This window comes from Clinocottus analis, unplaced genomic scaffold (genome assembly GCF_023055335.1).
Source record: "Clinocottus analis isolate CAN_PGR_092001 unplaced genomic scaffold, fCliAna1.0.p SCAF_10, whole genome shotgun sequence".
In the NCBI taxonomy this organism is placed as follows: Eukaryota; Metazoa; Chordata; class Actinopteri; order Perciformes; family Cottidae; genus Clinocottus; species Clinocottus analis.
Window position 1 is genome coordinate 18122641 of NW_027175821.1, and position 15861 is coordinate 18138501.

The window sequence follows — 15861 nt, forward strand, 5'->3', positions numbered from 1 at the left end:
TCTCCGTGTCTCCGTCCTGTCCATCGTCTTTCCGTCTCTTTGCTTGTGAAGTGAAACGAGGCGGAACGGGAGGATGTGGGACAGACAGCCGTGAAATGGGGGCCGGGGCCTCCGAGGAGTGCGTGATTTTGTTCACATCTGTCTGAGAGCGTGTGTGCGCGTGTGTGTGAATGGAAAAATAACCCCCAAACTGTCCTGTCCTGTCTTGTTGATATTTGCAGAAAGATCCAGCACATAAATCTTTGTGTATCTGAGGAAGTTTGTCTGAACTGGACGCAACAACCAGGCGGAAAACAGCTTTTGAAATTTGACTCCATTCTTTCTCCCGTCCGGTCTGTAACTCCACAATCCCTGGATGCTCTTTCATATAAGCACACACACACACACACCCAAACACACACACACACACCAGCATGTTTACATCTCAGATCTCCACAGTGCCACCCTGATTTCCGGAGGAGCAGCTTTGTCTACGTCTCTGTACGGGCGGCGTGTTGCTAACAGGAACGCAGCAGATCTGATGCAGAGCAGCATGAAATCATACAGAAAACCGAACATTTCAAAACTATTCTGTTTGGTTATAACTTTCTTGAACTGTTCACAAGTCAATCGTCCAGTTTTGTTAAACTTTCATCGGTGGTTCCAGAAGTTATGGCTTCAAAAGTTGTATTTTTTAGGCGTCCCTGCGTGCTTCTCGTGCAAAGATGCGAGATGGGTACCGTAAGAACAATTATTGCTGCACCATTGGTCTGCTCTTTTCTTTGTCACAATGCCTACCAAAGGTTTGAACAAATAAAGGAAAAATATGTAAAAATGTATCAATCGGAACCAAAGAAATAAGCTACAAATTCACTGTATTGGAAAACCTACAGCAGGCTTTTACGGCTTTAGTATCATAATAACAACATGATTGTACCTTTAAAACAAAACAAGGTGAGGAGGATGTCCAAGTATCTGCTATCCAGGCAAAAGAAGAAAGAAGAAGGGAGAAACACTGGAGAGAAAATACTTTGACCTCGACTTGGGATTGGATTCAAGGCTCGTAAAGGCAACACTGTAGTTCAGGAAGATGTGGGCCAAACCACTCGATGATTTATTTTTCATGTTCTGAAAAATCACGAGTGAGACCCCCCTAACAAAAATCCCCCGTGAGGCCTCAGAGCCTCAACTGAACACCAACTGAGCCGTTCCTGCAAATCAGCGAGCTGCTGTTCCCGGTTCCCTCCATGCATTGTTCTGCCATTAGCAAGAAAGCGCTGTGTGTGTAACATGAGCAGAAGAATCTTGCAGTAAAAACACTAAATCCACAACACACACACACACACACACACACACCACACACACACACATTTCAGATACAGCATGACAGGCACAGCTGCTCTGGTGTATTTGTAAGAAGGTGGGTGAAAGGAGTTTAGGTTATTTGAGATAGTTTTTAGGCACTGTGCAATTACACACACCCATACATTTATCTGTGTGTGTGTGTGCTCGCGTGTGTGTGTGTGTGTGTGTGTGCGTGTGTATGACTCATACCAATTAGCCTGCAAAACCTTGGCCACCTCTACATCCTCTCCAGACGAGGCACCAGATATCTAAATTAAAAAACTGCGTAACGTGAGAACACAAAAACAGAGGAGGAATCGGGACGCAGGACCCGAGGAACAGAGAGATGATGTCGGTCTGCAACCTGATCTGATGTGTTTTTGGCCGACAGACAGCTGCAAGTCTTGAATGGAGGGAGAACGAACCCGAATGGAGGAGTGTGACTTTCTGCCTGAACTGGGTGTAAAAGCAGACTGGAGCAACACTTTGAACATCATTTAGTCAGCATGTAACATCACGCTGACTCGTCACGACACACACGAGTGAGCCGCGTGATGTCAGGTTTGAGTTTAGTTGAGTTTAGCAGTGTTCATGGACTGTGCCTGGCATGAAACCGCACAGTTTAATTTGAAAAATGTAGAACAGAATAACTTTTCCAAAACAAATCCGCCTCCAAGTCCTGGTTTGTGTATATTTTCCATTTGTCAAGTTTTCATCTCGTGCTTCCATATTCCTTGTTTCAACATTCATTACAAATCTGCCGCTTGACGAACATAAATCACACACGAGCGCATTTATTCAAACATACAGTGTGTCTATGTTTAATATCTTTCTCTGCTTCTCTTTTCCTCTTTGTTCTGCAATTATGGCCAGATGTCAGCTGCTGCGGCTGAGCTCTTAAATCACCACAAATCAACACACCAGTCACTTGTGAATGGACCTGAACACATGCCTGCACACACACACACACACACACACACACACACACACACACACACACACACACACACACACACTCACACACACAAAAGTGTGTTGATGAGCATTTTCATTCAAACTCAAAACCACATTTTCACATTCACGTGCACTAAAAACACACAAACCGCTTCCTTCCATCTTTCTTACGCACGACACGCTCCCATTGTCGCCACATCTGGTTTGAACTATACATTTTTCAATCATTCACTCCCCTGGGAGGAGGGAAATAATTTCAAAATGCCATAAGAGAAACGACGACAGATAGACAGCAGAGACAAAGACGATGAAGAGGGAGAGATAGAGTGGGAGGAAGTATTGAGAGCTCTCCTGGCGTTGAGTTTTTTGAAGGACGTTGAGGTTCTGGGAGCAGAAAAAAAATAATAGCTCTCCCAGTTCCACTTTACTGGTGGTCCCATAAATCTGCATACACCTACACATGCATAACCCTGAGATAAACAAGCGCACAAAGCATATTTACTCACGCAAACATTTGCCAACCTACATACAATAAAAGAGCAAGTCTTTCTAATTTCCCCCGCCAACAAAAGCCCGCCTTCACACACACAAACCCTCCTCTCCATCACTTCACTGGGCAGCGGCACAGTGGATGTTTTACGGCAATCAAATGCTGGGGAAAATGGGAAACTGGGAAAATATTGATACAAATTAAAGCGTGGCTGGAGAAAAATGAGCCGGCCGATGGAGGAGGGCGGAATGAGGAATGAGATTGAGTGTTAATAGGAAAAAGGTGTTAAAGACACTTTGGGTTTCGAAATCGAGAGGGAAGGACAATAAGATGCAGGTGTGGGCTCATTACTGTGAAGCGGAGCGGCCATGGAATAATTACCACAGGACCACACAGGAGAGGAGAGATGAAGGCGGCGAGGAGGAGCAGGAGGAGGAGGAGGAGGAGGAGGAGAGAGATGGGAGGAGGCAAAGCAGCAGAGAGAGAAACACAGAACAGAAAACAAAACCAGCCGATGAACAACACAGCCTGGAAAACCATTGGCTATGCAGATTGTTCCAGCTATGAAAACAGCGCCATCCCCGCTAACTGCCTCTCGGAGGAGATGCCGCGCCACGATTCCTGGCTTGAATTACAGGGAGGGGGTCTTTAGAGGTTGACCTGGTGGAGCACACAGGACCTCTGGGTAGTTTGCAGAACATTTAGTGCAACAGGAGCTTCTCCTTCGTGTCCAGCTCGTGAACGTTTCTGTGCCAATTGTCATATTTTTAAAGAATGACATTCAACATTTACTTCAGGTAGTTTTCTGATGCCAAATTTGACTGGAATTTGTAGTGCGTCGCTTTCAAAATAAAAGCTTTTTTCTACAATTTTAACTAAACCATTTCTCACTTTCAGGGTTCTTTATGAAGAAATGGTCCCTAAGTGTATTCTTTGTATTGGAAACAGCACAATGTCTACTTATAAGCTGTTGTGGTCAACATCGTCGATCGCGTCAGACAATCTTCTATTTCTTCGATAGTTACGTTATTAATCCTGCAAGTAGATATTTTTTAAAGTCTAAAGTGGCGATCCAGGATTTCAGTCTTAGTTGTCTTGATGACACACGAACAGGAAATGTTTGATATTATACAGAATACAGCAAAACATGCTATTGCTGTTTGAATAAAGTAATGTTCATAATCAGCTGTTCTCCGTCACTCTGTGATCTGATTGGATGCTGCTCACGACGTCTGCGACCAGCAGGAGTGAAGGAAGTCGGTTCCCCCGTTGAGAGGCTGAATGTGAGCATCTCTGTGGCGCCTCCATCCCCCCCACGCATCTCAAGCTGACCCGCTGCCAGAGAGCGGCTGCCGTCTTGTTTTCTGCAGGCGCCTGTTTTGATGTACGACGTCGGTCAACGTTACGCTCACTGACGAACACGTTTCATTTCCTGTGACTACTGTATTTCCTCATAAATGTCCACTCTGGTTTCAGCAGCTAAATGCTCTTAATGTGAAGCTGCAGCAGGAGGAAATGTTCGGTCTGCATTAGCTGTAACTTAAGACGGTTAAACATACTGAAAATATAGAAACAGTAAGCTACTGGCTCCACCTGCCATGGATAGTTACTAACAGACACATATTTGAATGAGAATCTTTGAGGAATCTTTTCATCCATGTTTTATAGAAAGTTGAGTTTAAGGACGATAACTGACAAAAAGGTCTTATAAAAAGTTCACTTTAAACAATTAAAATGCTGTTAGGTCCACTCCATATGTCTAGAACGATAAAGTGTCATTTGATTGAACTGTCAAGAGTCCAACTGTCCTTTACTACAATTACATTTCATACAGCTGTTTACCATGTACACTCTCCCTGTGTGCTTGACTAAGAAGAAACCTCTGAGAGTAAAAACTATTCCTCATCTTGCACGGTAAGGTACTGATTTCCAGTGACCAATGACAACGCGTATGATAAAATCCTGCTTCACTCACGAGGGTTCACCCGACCCATTGTTCCTGAAGCATCTGCGTGCGCGCAGACATGAAAGTGAATGAAAGGGACGGCGAATGAGCGTGAGCGAACGAGGGAGAGCGAGATAGAGAGAGGGAGGCAGCAGCTGTCTGGCTGGATGACCTCAGCGGCAGCTGCTCCCCCCCCCCCCCCCCGTTCTGCTGCCCTCTGTACGCCAGCTCGCCTTTGAAGTCCGTGTCAGGACCGATACAGCTTTGGATCACCACCGATAATGATTACTGCAGAATAAAAGCGCATCATTCACTGCCAATACAATGCACCCGCTCGCAGAGAAAAGGTATTCATGCGACTTCAAATGGCACAGAAACAGAAACAGAAAATGTTCTTTCAGGAATGTCTCACGATGCTGTTTAAGCAACACTAATGTCTCTAATACTGTTGGTTATAGGAGGGAAACCAGCGCAGACGCACTTCTATAACTGCAGGTTTGTTGACTGGTCCACACTCGAATCTCAAGGCGTTAACGTTGAGTTCAAAGTTTTATTAACAAAGACTGTAAGAAAATACACAACTTTATCGGTAAACCCTGACATCATTCTGTTTTCTGCTTTTAAGATTCCCATTTTGTTCGTGAATAGTTGTTGTAAAATACAGTAAACATCAGCCGGTGATATCTGTAGCGGAGCATTTTACTCAAGGCCGTCTTTGAAGTGCCGACGGCGGGCAGAGAGAGACGCTTCAGTCAGACTCTCTGGAACGCTGGAACCTGACACACACACACACACACACACACACACACACACACACACACGGTGTGGCATGTAGACAAGCACATGGAATGATGCACACACACACACACACACACACAGAGGGGTGTAGAGGCACTGCAGCACACAGACACACACACTCACTTGTGTGTAAATGTGCGCTGGCAGGTATTTTGTTTACATGAACAGGAGTCGAGGGGAGCAGCTATTTGAGTCCCAGGATAGAGAGAAACACACCTGAGCAGGAAGGTCATCGGAGTCCATCCGGTCACGGACTACAGCCGCCACACGACAACTCGTGGTTTGTAAAACTGAGACGAACACAAGAGGATCCAGAGTGCTGCAGGGATGACGTGTGTTTGAAGGCAAACACCCCGATGTCAGCGCCACACTGGCTCCCTCGACATGACGCCTTTGGGATTTGATTAAAATAATCTCTCACTAACATTCATGATACTGTCACGTTTCCTTCAGCAGCATTATCTTCATGAATGAACTCCACTTTTTCTAAATGAACCATTTTTAGATTTGGACTATCACTAGAAGTAAAAAGCTAACGTCACCTGGCTTTACGTCAACACCACGAAGCTAATGGCAAAGTGTTTTCTTTTTTAAGACATAAAAAAGCTTTAAAATTCCCGAGAGGGATATTTCTTGCATCTTTGACGTCGTAGAACTAAACGCTTGTGTTAACCACAGACCTTATTTTCAGGCATCTAAGTCAAAAAACATTGACTTCCAGTCAAACACACTTTGACTCGGCCCTCTAAACACACCCAGAGATACTGGATGCGACGTTGGAAAATGATAATATAGAAAAAAAGATAACAATGTGTCTTTTATAGTCATCTAAACTGAGACACACACTGACTTGATATGTATCATGTTGCACTCACACAAGTTCATACACACAAACAAAAGCATCTTCTTTAACAAATGCCTCATTCATAATCATACAGGTACGTATAAACATAACAATGTGGTATCACACACACACACACAAGACATAAAAACTCAGACAAAAGCGTGCTTCATTGTCAGGGGAACTACACAGACTTGATTACTGTGTAATGTCCCCACCGACCGAACCTGGCTAATTATGTCCTAGAAACTCCCACAGCAGAGTCAATGCAAGCAAACAAGCATCAAAAATAAAGAAAGACCAAAAGAAAAGAAAAATAAAGACTGAAGCATCGTGTGTAATGAAGGAGAGGAGATGTGGGCGCTGTGGAGCAAATGCAGGCTGAAATGAATGGGAAGAAAGCGAAGGAATGAGAGAAATAAAAGAGCAAAGTCTTGTGCTTCTGTAATCATACAAACACACACGCAAACACTCGCAAAAAAAGACACAATCCCACACTGCTTCAACAAACGAGTCAATCAAGTCGTCCAAATTCAAGTTCTGATTGTGACGGATTTAGCACAACTTACTCAAGGTACTCAGTTGAATGATGTTAGAAAGACGTGACACAGCGCAGAACTCCAGGAAAAACACATCTTCATGGAAGTAGTTTCATACATACACAGTGATGCCTCGAGTCCGTGCAGTCACGCTGAATGTTGTCTCACGTCACAGCTCACCTATCACGATGAGCGTGTAGTTGATGTTCACGCTGCCGAACCCGTTGGTGGCCTTGCAGATGTACGTCCCGGCGTCCTCCGTCTCCACCTCTTTGATCCGCAGGCCGTGCTGCAGCACCCGGAAGCGCGTCCAGCCGCTGTGGATGTTGCGTCCGTCCTTGGTCCACATGATGAGCGGCGGGGGGTCGCCCTCCACGGGGCAGGGCAGCTTCATGGTGCGACCCAGACGGATGCTCTGCCGGTGGGCCACCCGCTCTGACACCCTGGGTGGACCTTGAGCGTGGGAGAGGGAAGGGAGATTGTGAAATGAATAACGATGTCCCCAATCGGCCTCATTACGCGAGGCGTAAGAAAATCAAATGGCGGAGAGTGTAAACAACCAGGTTACTAGAGTGCAAGCAAACCGACTAATGACGCGTTTGGAAATATCTATTTGTTAGAACTGGGGACCACGGAGTAGTTACTGTGATATAATTAGCACGACTGCAACTGAAATGTCAAAGAATGGTGAAAAAAGTCAACGCGAGGACTATTTTCATACTTTAAGGGGAAAACCTGGAAGCGGTCACCGAATAACTGCACAGTGTGAAATGTTTCAGTAAGGATGGGTGGCTGCGTCGCACCAGCTGAAGTAAGTTTTCCACGAAATTATGAACGTGGAAGGATAAAGACCACAAAAGCCCACACAGGACGGGAGGGAGAGGCGGTGGATGGGACCGACATCTTCCATCCAAGAGGCTGCTGCTCTGTTCCCCGTCTGGAACAAGAAGTCCACGTGACAAGTACATACTTTTCTTCACTAGAAGAAGTAGTTTTGTTGCCGAAACCTAACCGGGAAGTTTCCCGTAAAGGCAGAGTTGTTGTTTTTTTTTTAAAAGATTGAATGCATGTGATGAGAGGAAACTGACATGTTGTTGCTGGTTTTCAGAGAGAAACACGTGACAAAAGAGGAGTAACCTTTCATAAGATATCGTTGCAGCCGTTGTAGGAGGATATGTCAATCAGCAATCAGGTGTTTTGAGGGATGGAGGCATTTTGAAAGGAGGAGGCGTGTCAGCATCACGGTGCCTGTTCTTTATCCACCCGCTGGCAGCGACACTCTCTCCTTTTCACTGCTGGTCTCAGACCCAAAGAAGTCTCCCAATATGGCATTCAACACACAGGAATTATCCTCTGACCTTTAAGAAGTTTATAATGGCTCGGCTTAACATTGACATTTTGCCACAGACAACAATGGAGTCCTCAGGGCGCAAACACAAAGCCAAGCTAATATCAACCGAGATGTCGTGTCGAGACATGAAATCAGGCGTGACCTTGACCGCTCAGTAGCCGGTCTACTGTGAAACTGCACACTAGAAAAACAGAGGGAGGTGAGCGAGCCGGCTGATTGACTGGGAAAGGTGGGAGGAAATTGTGGGGAGAAGTAGGGGTGAGAGAAGAGAAAGAGAGGAAGGAAGGAAGGTAAGAAGAGAAGAAGGGAGGGAGTGAGGGAGGAAGGAATTTAAGGGAGTAAGTCTGAGGAGAGCGAGGGGTTGAAATATGGCCGAATAGGGGAGCGGTAAAAAGAAAGACAAACAGGAAGATAGAGAGATGGAAACAGGAGGAGGTTTAGGAGGCAGCAAGGGTCAGTGCAACGCGTACATCTCTCCTCATTACTCCTCCTGGCTTCAAACAATACCCTCCAAATATAGCAATACCAACACATGACAGGCCACCATGGAGCAAACAAAGTGTCCGGACAGACTGCAAAAGCCAATCGCGTGGAAAAACACCAGAAAACGACCCAATTCAGGTCAAGATATAAAAGGAAGGACAAAGGCTGGTTTGGTTGAGACAATGTGCCTGACAAAGGCTTATCTAGAAGAATACATATGGTCTGATAACACCTCAAATGTAAACATTTGAGTTGAATTTATTGCCCCTCCTTTTGTCTGGTACTTTCTTATCACAGGGAGCTAACACAGCCTGGTACCTTTGATTTGCCCTTGTGAGCGCAGGGTTTAATAAACAGTTTGATCTGATTTGCACTGCTATGGTGTAGCGTAACCAGCGTGGCTTCACAGGAGCGTGTGGGTGAACGTCCTGAAAGGGTTTCCAGACTTCAGAGGAAGACCTCACATCGTCGGCCAGCTGTCAACTGTCACCAAAACAAAACGAGGACCTTGATTTATTCCTCCGGCGTGCGGCTGTGGATGCCGGAGATGAACGCGGTGAAGCGGAGTCGCGTACGTGGAGCTGATTATCGAGAAGAGCGAGAGGAGCTTGCGGGGGTCTTCTAGGCGCTTCGGTCGGGACGGTTCTGCTGTTTTAACAGGAGAGCGGGAGGTGGACACGATGATGGATGGACGGAGGGGAAATGTGTGAAAAAGACATTAGTCACACAAAGGGTATTCACAGGAGCCTCTCCTCCTCCCTCCTCCCTCCTCCCTCCCTCCCTCCCTCCTCGCTCCCTCCTCGCTCCTGGACGGGAATGTGTTCGCTCAGCTGTATGGCTTTCTCATCAGGGGCCCGACAGCTCGCTCCTTCTCCTTTTCATGCTCTACCTCTGTTTCTTGCTCTTCCTCTCTCTCTTGCTCTCATAAGCTAGTCCACTTTTTTTCTTCACATCAATATCCTCTACAATCCTCCCTTTCTTTCTCCCTGTTTCTCTCGCCCGTTTGTGCCACCTTCACTATCTTTTTCTTCCTCTAAATACTGTGTCCCTTCAGTGTTCATATTTCTTCTTTCTCTATATTTCTTTCGTCTGCTCTTTTCTTCCTCCAACAGATTGAAATCTCATTCCCTTGAACTCTCACTACTCCCCTGCTACTTCTCTATTTCTTACCCTTAACCCCTCGCTTCCCATTACTACCTCCACTTCTCCCCTGTCATCGCTCCTTTCCTCTCTCTCTGTTTTGCTCTCTCACTCCCTGCTCTCGCTCTCTTCTCTTTCATCACACTCCTTCACACCATCCTCTCCGCTCAGTGCAGTTTCCCTTCTTCCTCTGCCGTGTGATTTAATGGTCTCTTGCCCTTTTCCGATCCGCGCACACACACATAACTTCCACGGTTTCTTCCCCAGAGGGATCGCGGGAGCAAGACCTCGAACTGAACCTCTCAACTTTCGACAGTTAACCTCTCTTACATCTATAACTCCCCCTTTTTCTTCCCTTACTCCCTCTCTCCCCTCTGAAGGGAGCACAGAGCAGCAGCCTCCTCTCCTCCCTCCTTTCCTCCCTCCTTCCCTCCCTCCCTCCTTATCATCATCATCCTCCCGCTCTTCCACGGTCGATGACCGAAGTAAAGTCTTTTTAAATCTGTCTCTTGGGGTGAAACTGAAGAGAGTAAAAATCTTTCCTCTCTTTCACGAGACACAAGGTCAGTGTGTGTGTGTGTGTGTGTGTGTGTGTGTGTGTGTGTGTGTGTGTGTATGTGTGTGCATGTGTGTGGGGGGGTTGTGTGTCTTTACAGATGTGTGGGTCTTTTCTAGCATTAATGCGCGGCTACATTTTTTGCTGCACGTTGTCACATAAAACTAAATACGGTCTTCTTACCTTTGTGCTCGTGCATCTCCGTCTGCTCGTGTACTGTTTGGCAAGCCCGTGTCTGCATGTGTGTGTGTGTGTGTGTGTGTGGGAAGGAAAAGAAAATTGCTTTTAACCGGGCCTTTAAACTTTGGTCTGTTTAGTCCATTTAGGGCTTTACGATGCTCCCTCGCCTGCAACTGGCTCCTCAAGACAATCTAAAGCACCTTGAAGATTGTTTGTCTGCCTGCAGATACACATAAACACACGTCACGCACGCCCTCCCTCTCTTTCGCCCTACATGCGGGCAGTGTGTAGGTAGGCTGGGGCGTGCACGTCTGGTACTCTGGAGCCAGCCGGCGGGAACACACGGCCCAGGTCAGAAGCACATTACTCCCACAGAGGCCGAACCCTCCCAGCTCAGAGCTGCACGTCCTCTGTGAGGACGGTAAGTGAAGGCCAAATAAAGCCGAGCAGAAATCACTTCATACATTCTGTTCTTGTGCTGGCTACTCCCAAAAACAACTGCAAATGCACCGCTTGAATTCCTTCAGAGGGCAAGTTAGACTCTTGGTAAAATATGATTATTCTTGAGAATGAGATGACGAGATTCACACTAACATCTTAAAATATCGGTTTGTTCACTATGAAGCTGGAGCCTTAAAACCCACAAATATTGATATTTCATGTCTTACTTTCTATCAGTTTTGGAAGTAGAGTTTCTATAGTTTGGTGGCTTTGGGATGCAAACAGGAAGTACAATATTAGTGGCTGCGGGCCACAACTAGAGCCTTGATTTGTTTCGACAGTTTGTTTACATTTTTGGCAAAGATAGTCGTAGTGAGATAGTAGTTTATGTTTGAAGTGTACCGATCTGTACCGATCCGTCAGTACAGACAACTACGATTGGATTACTTTGATACTGAAGGCAAGTTCTGGAGTTATAGGGAGCGTCTTATCTTTCATCTCTCAGCGGATTCATGAACATCTGAAATAATGAACCGGGAAGTTTACTTTCATTATCTAAAACTGTTTCTCAGTCATGACTCTCTCTCGTCTTCTTCTCCAGACATCGCTTCTGGTTCTCGCCGTCACACTCAAGTGAAGACAGACTGTTCTTGTTTTGGCCGGTACGTACTGGTACACCTTTGCCTTCTCACACGCTAACATTAGCGGATGATATAAGACAGTCCAGTTTAGCACAAACTCAGTTTGAGCATGTGTTTTCTTTGGTCCTCTGTGCTACATACTTCTTCCACATTCTTTGCCAGCGAATGTCTGAGCCCGGCGCTGTTTGTTTAAATCAGACTCGCTAATGATTTTCACGGACATTTCCACCAGTTGAATTTTCTCGGACGAAAAACAATCAAGGCCACAACCGGCTGACAAAGTAGGATTTGTAACGGTTTTGCACCAGAGGGAGAAATATTGACGCTTATTCTCCTTTTGCAACCAAATACTTTGTCCTTCATTCTGAAGCTAGTCAATTTCTGGCTCGCATATTTTGGCGGCGTGCGACGGCCGGGACGGCCCTTTATGTTTTGGTTTTGGATAGAGAGCTCGCTTTTTAACGCCCTTTAGCGTTGCGCTGGTCTCAGAGTCAGATGGGTCTGCAGAGTCCAACGCAACGTTATTGTTGGCAGGCAAGCGAGACTGGAGCGAGAGGGGAGAGCCGAGGAATGCGTTTGATGGAGGGCACTTAACAGCGGGACGCGGCGTTGCTGAGGTAGAGGTGTGTCTGCGTGTATGTGTGCGTATGCCCGCTGAGCTACGAAAGACTGGAGCACCGAGGGACGACCGTGTCCTCGAGAGGTCTTCATCGTTATCGAATCAGTTAAGAAAAAAGCAACTTTCTGCCTCTCTTGTGCTTCTAAATCTGCTCGGAGTCAATGAAGCAGCCGCGAGGTTCATCCCTCCGCAGTGTGCTGTAATGAGAACGTGTGCGTGCACAACTGGAATGACCCAAATACCCGCAAGTCGGCTATTTACGCAACACTTTCAGTGAAACCCTGCTCACATGCTGTTGTGTTTCAGAGCGCTCTTCACAAGCCTGAATCCTGTTAGCACGTCAATGCTCTCTGAATCGATTACGTGGGATTGCTCGCTGCGTGACGCCACATCGGCCCGAACGAGATCATATTCTCATCCGACTGCTGCCGCTGCGACGGGTTTAGCCCTGATTGTCTCTTCTCGCGCACACTCTCACACATCCAGGCCTCGCTTTGGCCTGAGGCAACAGGCAGACTGATGGGTACACATTAAGTTGTCTTCTTCCACGCCCCACACACACACACACACACACACACATATAAGAACAGACACACTTTCTCGTTCTGACCCAGTCACTTCCATCCCAACAAGAGGACAACTGCTGCTTTACTCTGTCCTGACAGCTAACACTAGGCCTGAGGCCAGGGAGGATACACAGACACAGCATTGAAGGACTACATGAGACACACACACACACACACACACACACACACACACACACACATAAACGTACAACCTAAGGCTTACACTTGTCTCACACAGGCACGCTAAAGAAAATTACACAGCGGCCACAAAAACTTTGAGGAATCTGCTGTGTGGTTGGTACAGCAACCTGATCCTCTGAGCGACTCAGACAGACACACACACACGCACACAGACACACACGCACACGCACACACGCACAGATATTAGGTGTGAACCTTCTGTTAATCATTTTCTCTTCTTAATGTCTCAATCTGATATTTAACGGCCTGATAATAGAAATGTGATTTGTTCTCTCGCTCTTTCGCTCTTTCGCTCTTTCGCTCTCTCTCTCTTTTTACTCCTCGCACCTCCTTCTCTCTCTGCGCTCCTTTCACGGCATCTTTACTAATAGCTGGTTGTATTGTTCTACCTTTCCCCTCTTGTGGCGGCTGCACCTGTCTGCTTTTCATTGATGGGAAAAAAAAACCTAATCCTTTGATAATATTTAAGCTCAAAGATTTCCTTCACCCTAATTCAGAAATAACACCTCACACACAGCGCCGGGTGTAACATTACTGTATAGTCACGCTGTTCCCTGCGGTGTGAGGCGCAAACTCTACCAGAGACCGTTTTCCTGTTGGGTTTGGACTTGGCGAGAGCAATGCATTTGCTCAGTTTAAGACCTACAAGCTAAAGCAAGCAATGAATCATTTTAATGACACACCGGTCCCAAATTAATGGAGGAGAAAAGATTTATGAACACGATTAATTTGACTAACTCGAGGGAAAAGGAAATCATGGAAACCATCTGAATAATATGAAGCCGCTATGAAATTAAGATTGTGTGTCATCATAGAAGAGTGGTTTTCATTTGTCATGACCGTTAGAAGTGTCTTATTTATGACTCACGGGAAAATAGTAAACGCAGTAAAATGACTTTTTTTTTTAGTTTGCTGCAGTGCAACTTCAGCGGTCTTCCAGGGGACGTGTTGACGAAGCACTGGACATGAGGCTCCACTGCTCTTGACATCTTGATAAACTGTTTACTGGGGCTAACAGTCATCACCTTTATGCACCTTCATGTTCCTCCTGCCTCCTGTTTGCGCCCAGAGGGCTTCACAGACCCAGGTTCATTCATCAAGTGCAAATGTTTTTCAAAACTCCAGCTCATGAAAGAAGATAAACCTCTCAGACCTGCAGTCCGGCTTCCCCAAAACAAACACTGCGGTGGTTTCGTCTCATGAGGGGAAGACGGAGGATACTCGGGCATGGGAAAAAGGGAGAGTGAGGCTTTTGAGGAAAAACCGAGAGCGAGAACATAAAATTCTGCTCACCGCCAGAAACCGGAGGGCGGTTTGAACCGAGAACATTCTTTTAAAGCTTATGAAGGACTTTACTGAAACCACATCATGCACAGTTTGCACTTGTGAGAGAGAGAGAGAGTGTGTGTGTGATAACAAGTTGTTCTCGTTATTTAAATGCAGATTAAGGAAGGTGAAGAAAGCACAGGGAGGGCAGAAGAAGGGATGGACTGAGGGAGGTAGAAAGAGAGAGGAATGAATCCCCACAAACAGGTGAACTGCAGGAGGGACAAGAAAGTGACATTTTAATGAGCACTTTGGGTAAAAACTGTGACAGAATCTACTTTGCGTTTCATAACCATGTGTTGCTTTACATTCTGTGAGACAAAAAAAGAAGAAGAAGAAAAGGTTGACAGAGCTGGAGACATCCTAAATGCTCCATTAACAACTCGCAGTCGTGACTTGTTGAAAACTGCTCGCTGCTGGAGAACGGAGGCACAAAATGATGCTTTTTTCTGTTACTCCTGGCGGCGACAGTGAGCATATTAAACCGTCCCACCCGTCTCCTGAGATGACAGAGTGTCTCCAAACATCCCCGTGATGAGGTTTGTTTTACACTACGGGTCGAGTTCAATCGCACTGCTCTGGTTAGATCTCAACTCTCTGGCCCGTGCGTGCTGTCTGAAGACTGCCAGGGCATTCGCTTGTGGAACAGACCAGGCGATTCGTTTTTGCAAGACTTGCATGTTAAATTATTATTGGCAAAATAGGGGGTTGAGCTTCCAGGGAATAAAACTAAAAGCAGGAAAGGAAAGGAGAAAGAGAAAGAAAAGGTGAGCAGGAAAAAAAGACTCAATAAACGGGGAAAGCCGGCCAGCTTGGAGCTGAAAGTAGGTCAAAGGTACAGTTCCAGTTCAGTGTGTGGTGGGTTGCTGGTCAGTGTATGGAGGCTGGGGACCGAGTTACATTTTAGTGCAAAAAAAGACCTGAGAGACCCGGAGCTGACACTCCACCGCCAGTTAGAAAGGAGTGTGACCGTATCTTAGGACATAGGATCTCAGAAATAAAGAGAACATCTGTGGGGTTTTCAATCAATGCCGCACGTATACAACTCCAAAAATCAGGATTTCAGGCAGCAAAATGATGCATGGTACTCTGTTTGAGGGCTTAAGAAGAGAAGATTCAGACTTGCAGACTTGGAAACGGCATCCCCGTGTCCCTCCAGCCAACCTTCAGCAGTGACTGTAAAAGTCAGAATGTGAAGTCTCTCCCCAACACCGCGGCAGGTGTCGCGTGTTGTATGTGAGGCATCCGAGGTCGGGCTCGATTTATTCATTCTGTCAAAGTCAGGTTGCGGTCACCATCAGTGGACCCAACTGAGAGCAATGACCCCCTGAACCAAAGTCCAATGACACACACCTTCAGTGGTGAACAACTGCATGCAGCTATATTCATCTCAACAACATGGCCGCCGTCGGACAATCATTTCTGTAGTGAGTGTGCGCGTACGCTGTGTCGTTTGCGTGTGTCTGC

At 46.3% G+C, this 15861-nt stretch overlaps 1 protein-coding gene across 1 annotated transcript in view; it reads right to left on the reverse strand.

Annotated features, from left to right (window-relative positions):
* Window positions 1-15861, reverse strand: part of fgfrl1a (fibroblast growth factor receptor like 1a) — a 60600-nt gene that overhangs the window by 29077 nt on the left and 15662 nt on the right. The window contains exon 3 of the mRNA XM_068588632.1: window positions 7071-7343. Coding sequence (XP_068444733.1) covers window positions 7071-7343 — 273 coding nt within the window. The remainder of the gene's footprint in view (window positions 1-7070; window positions 7344-15861) is intronic.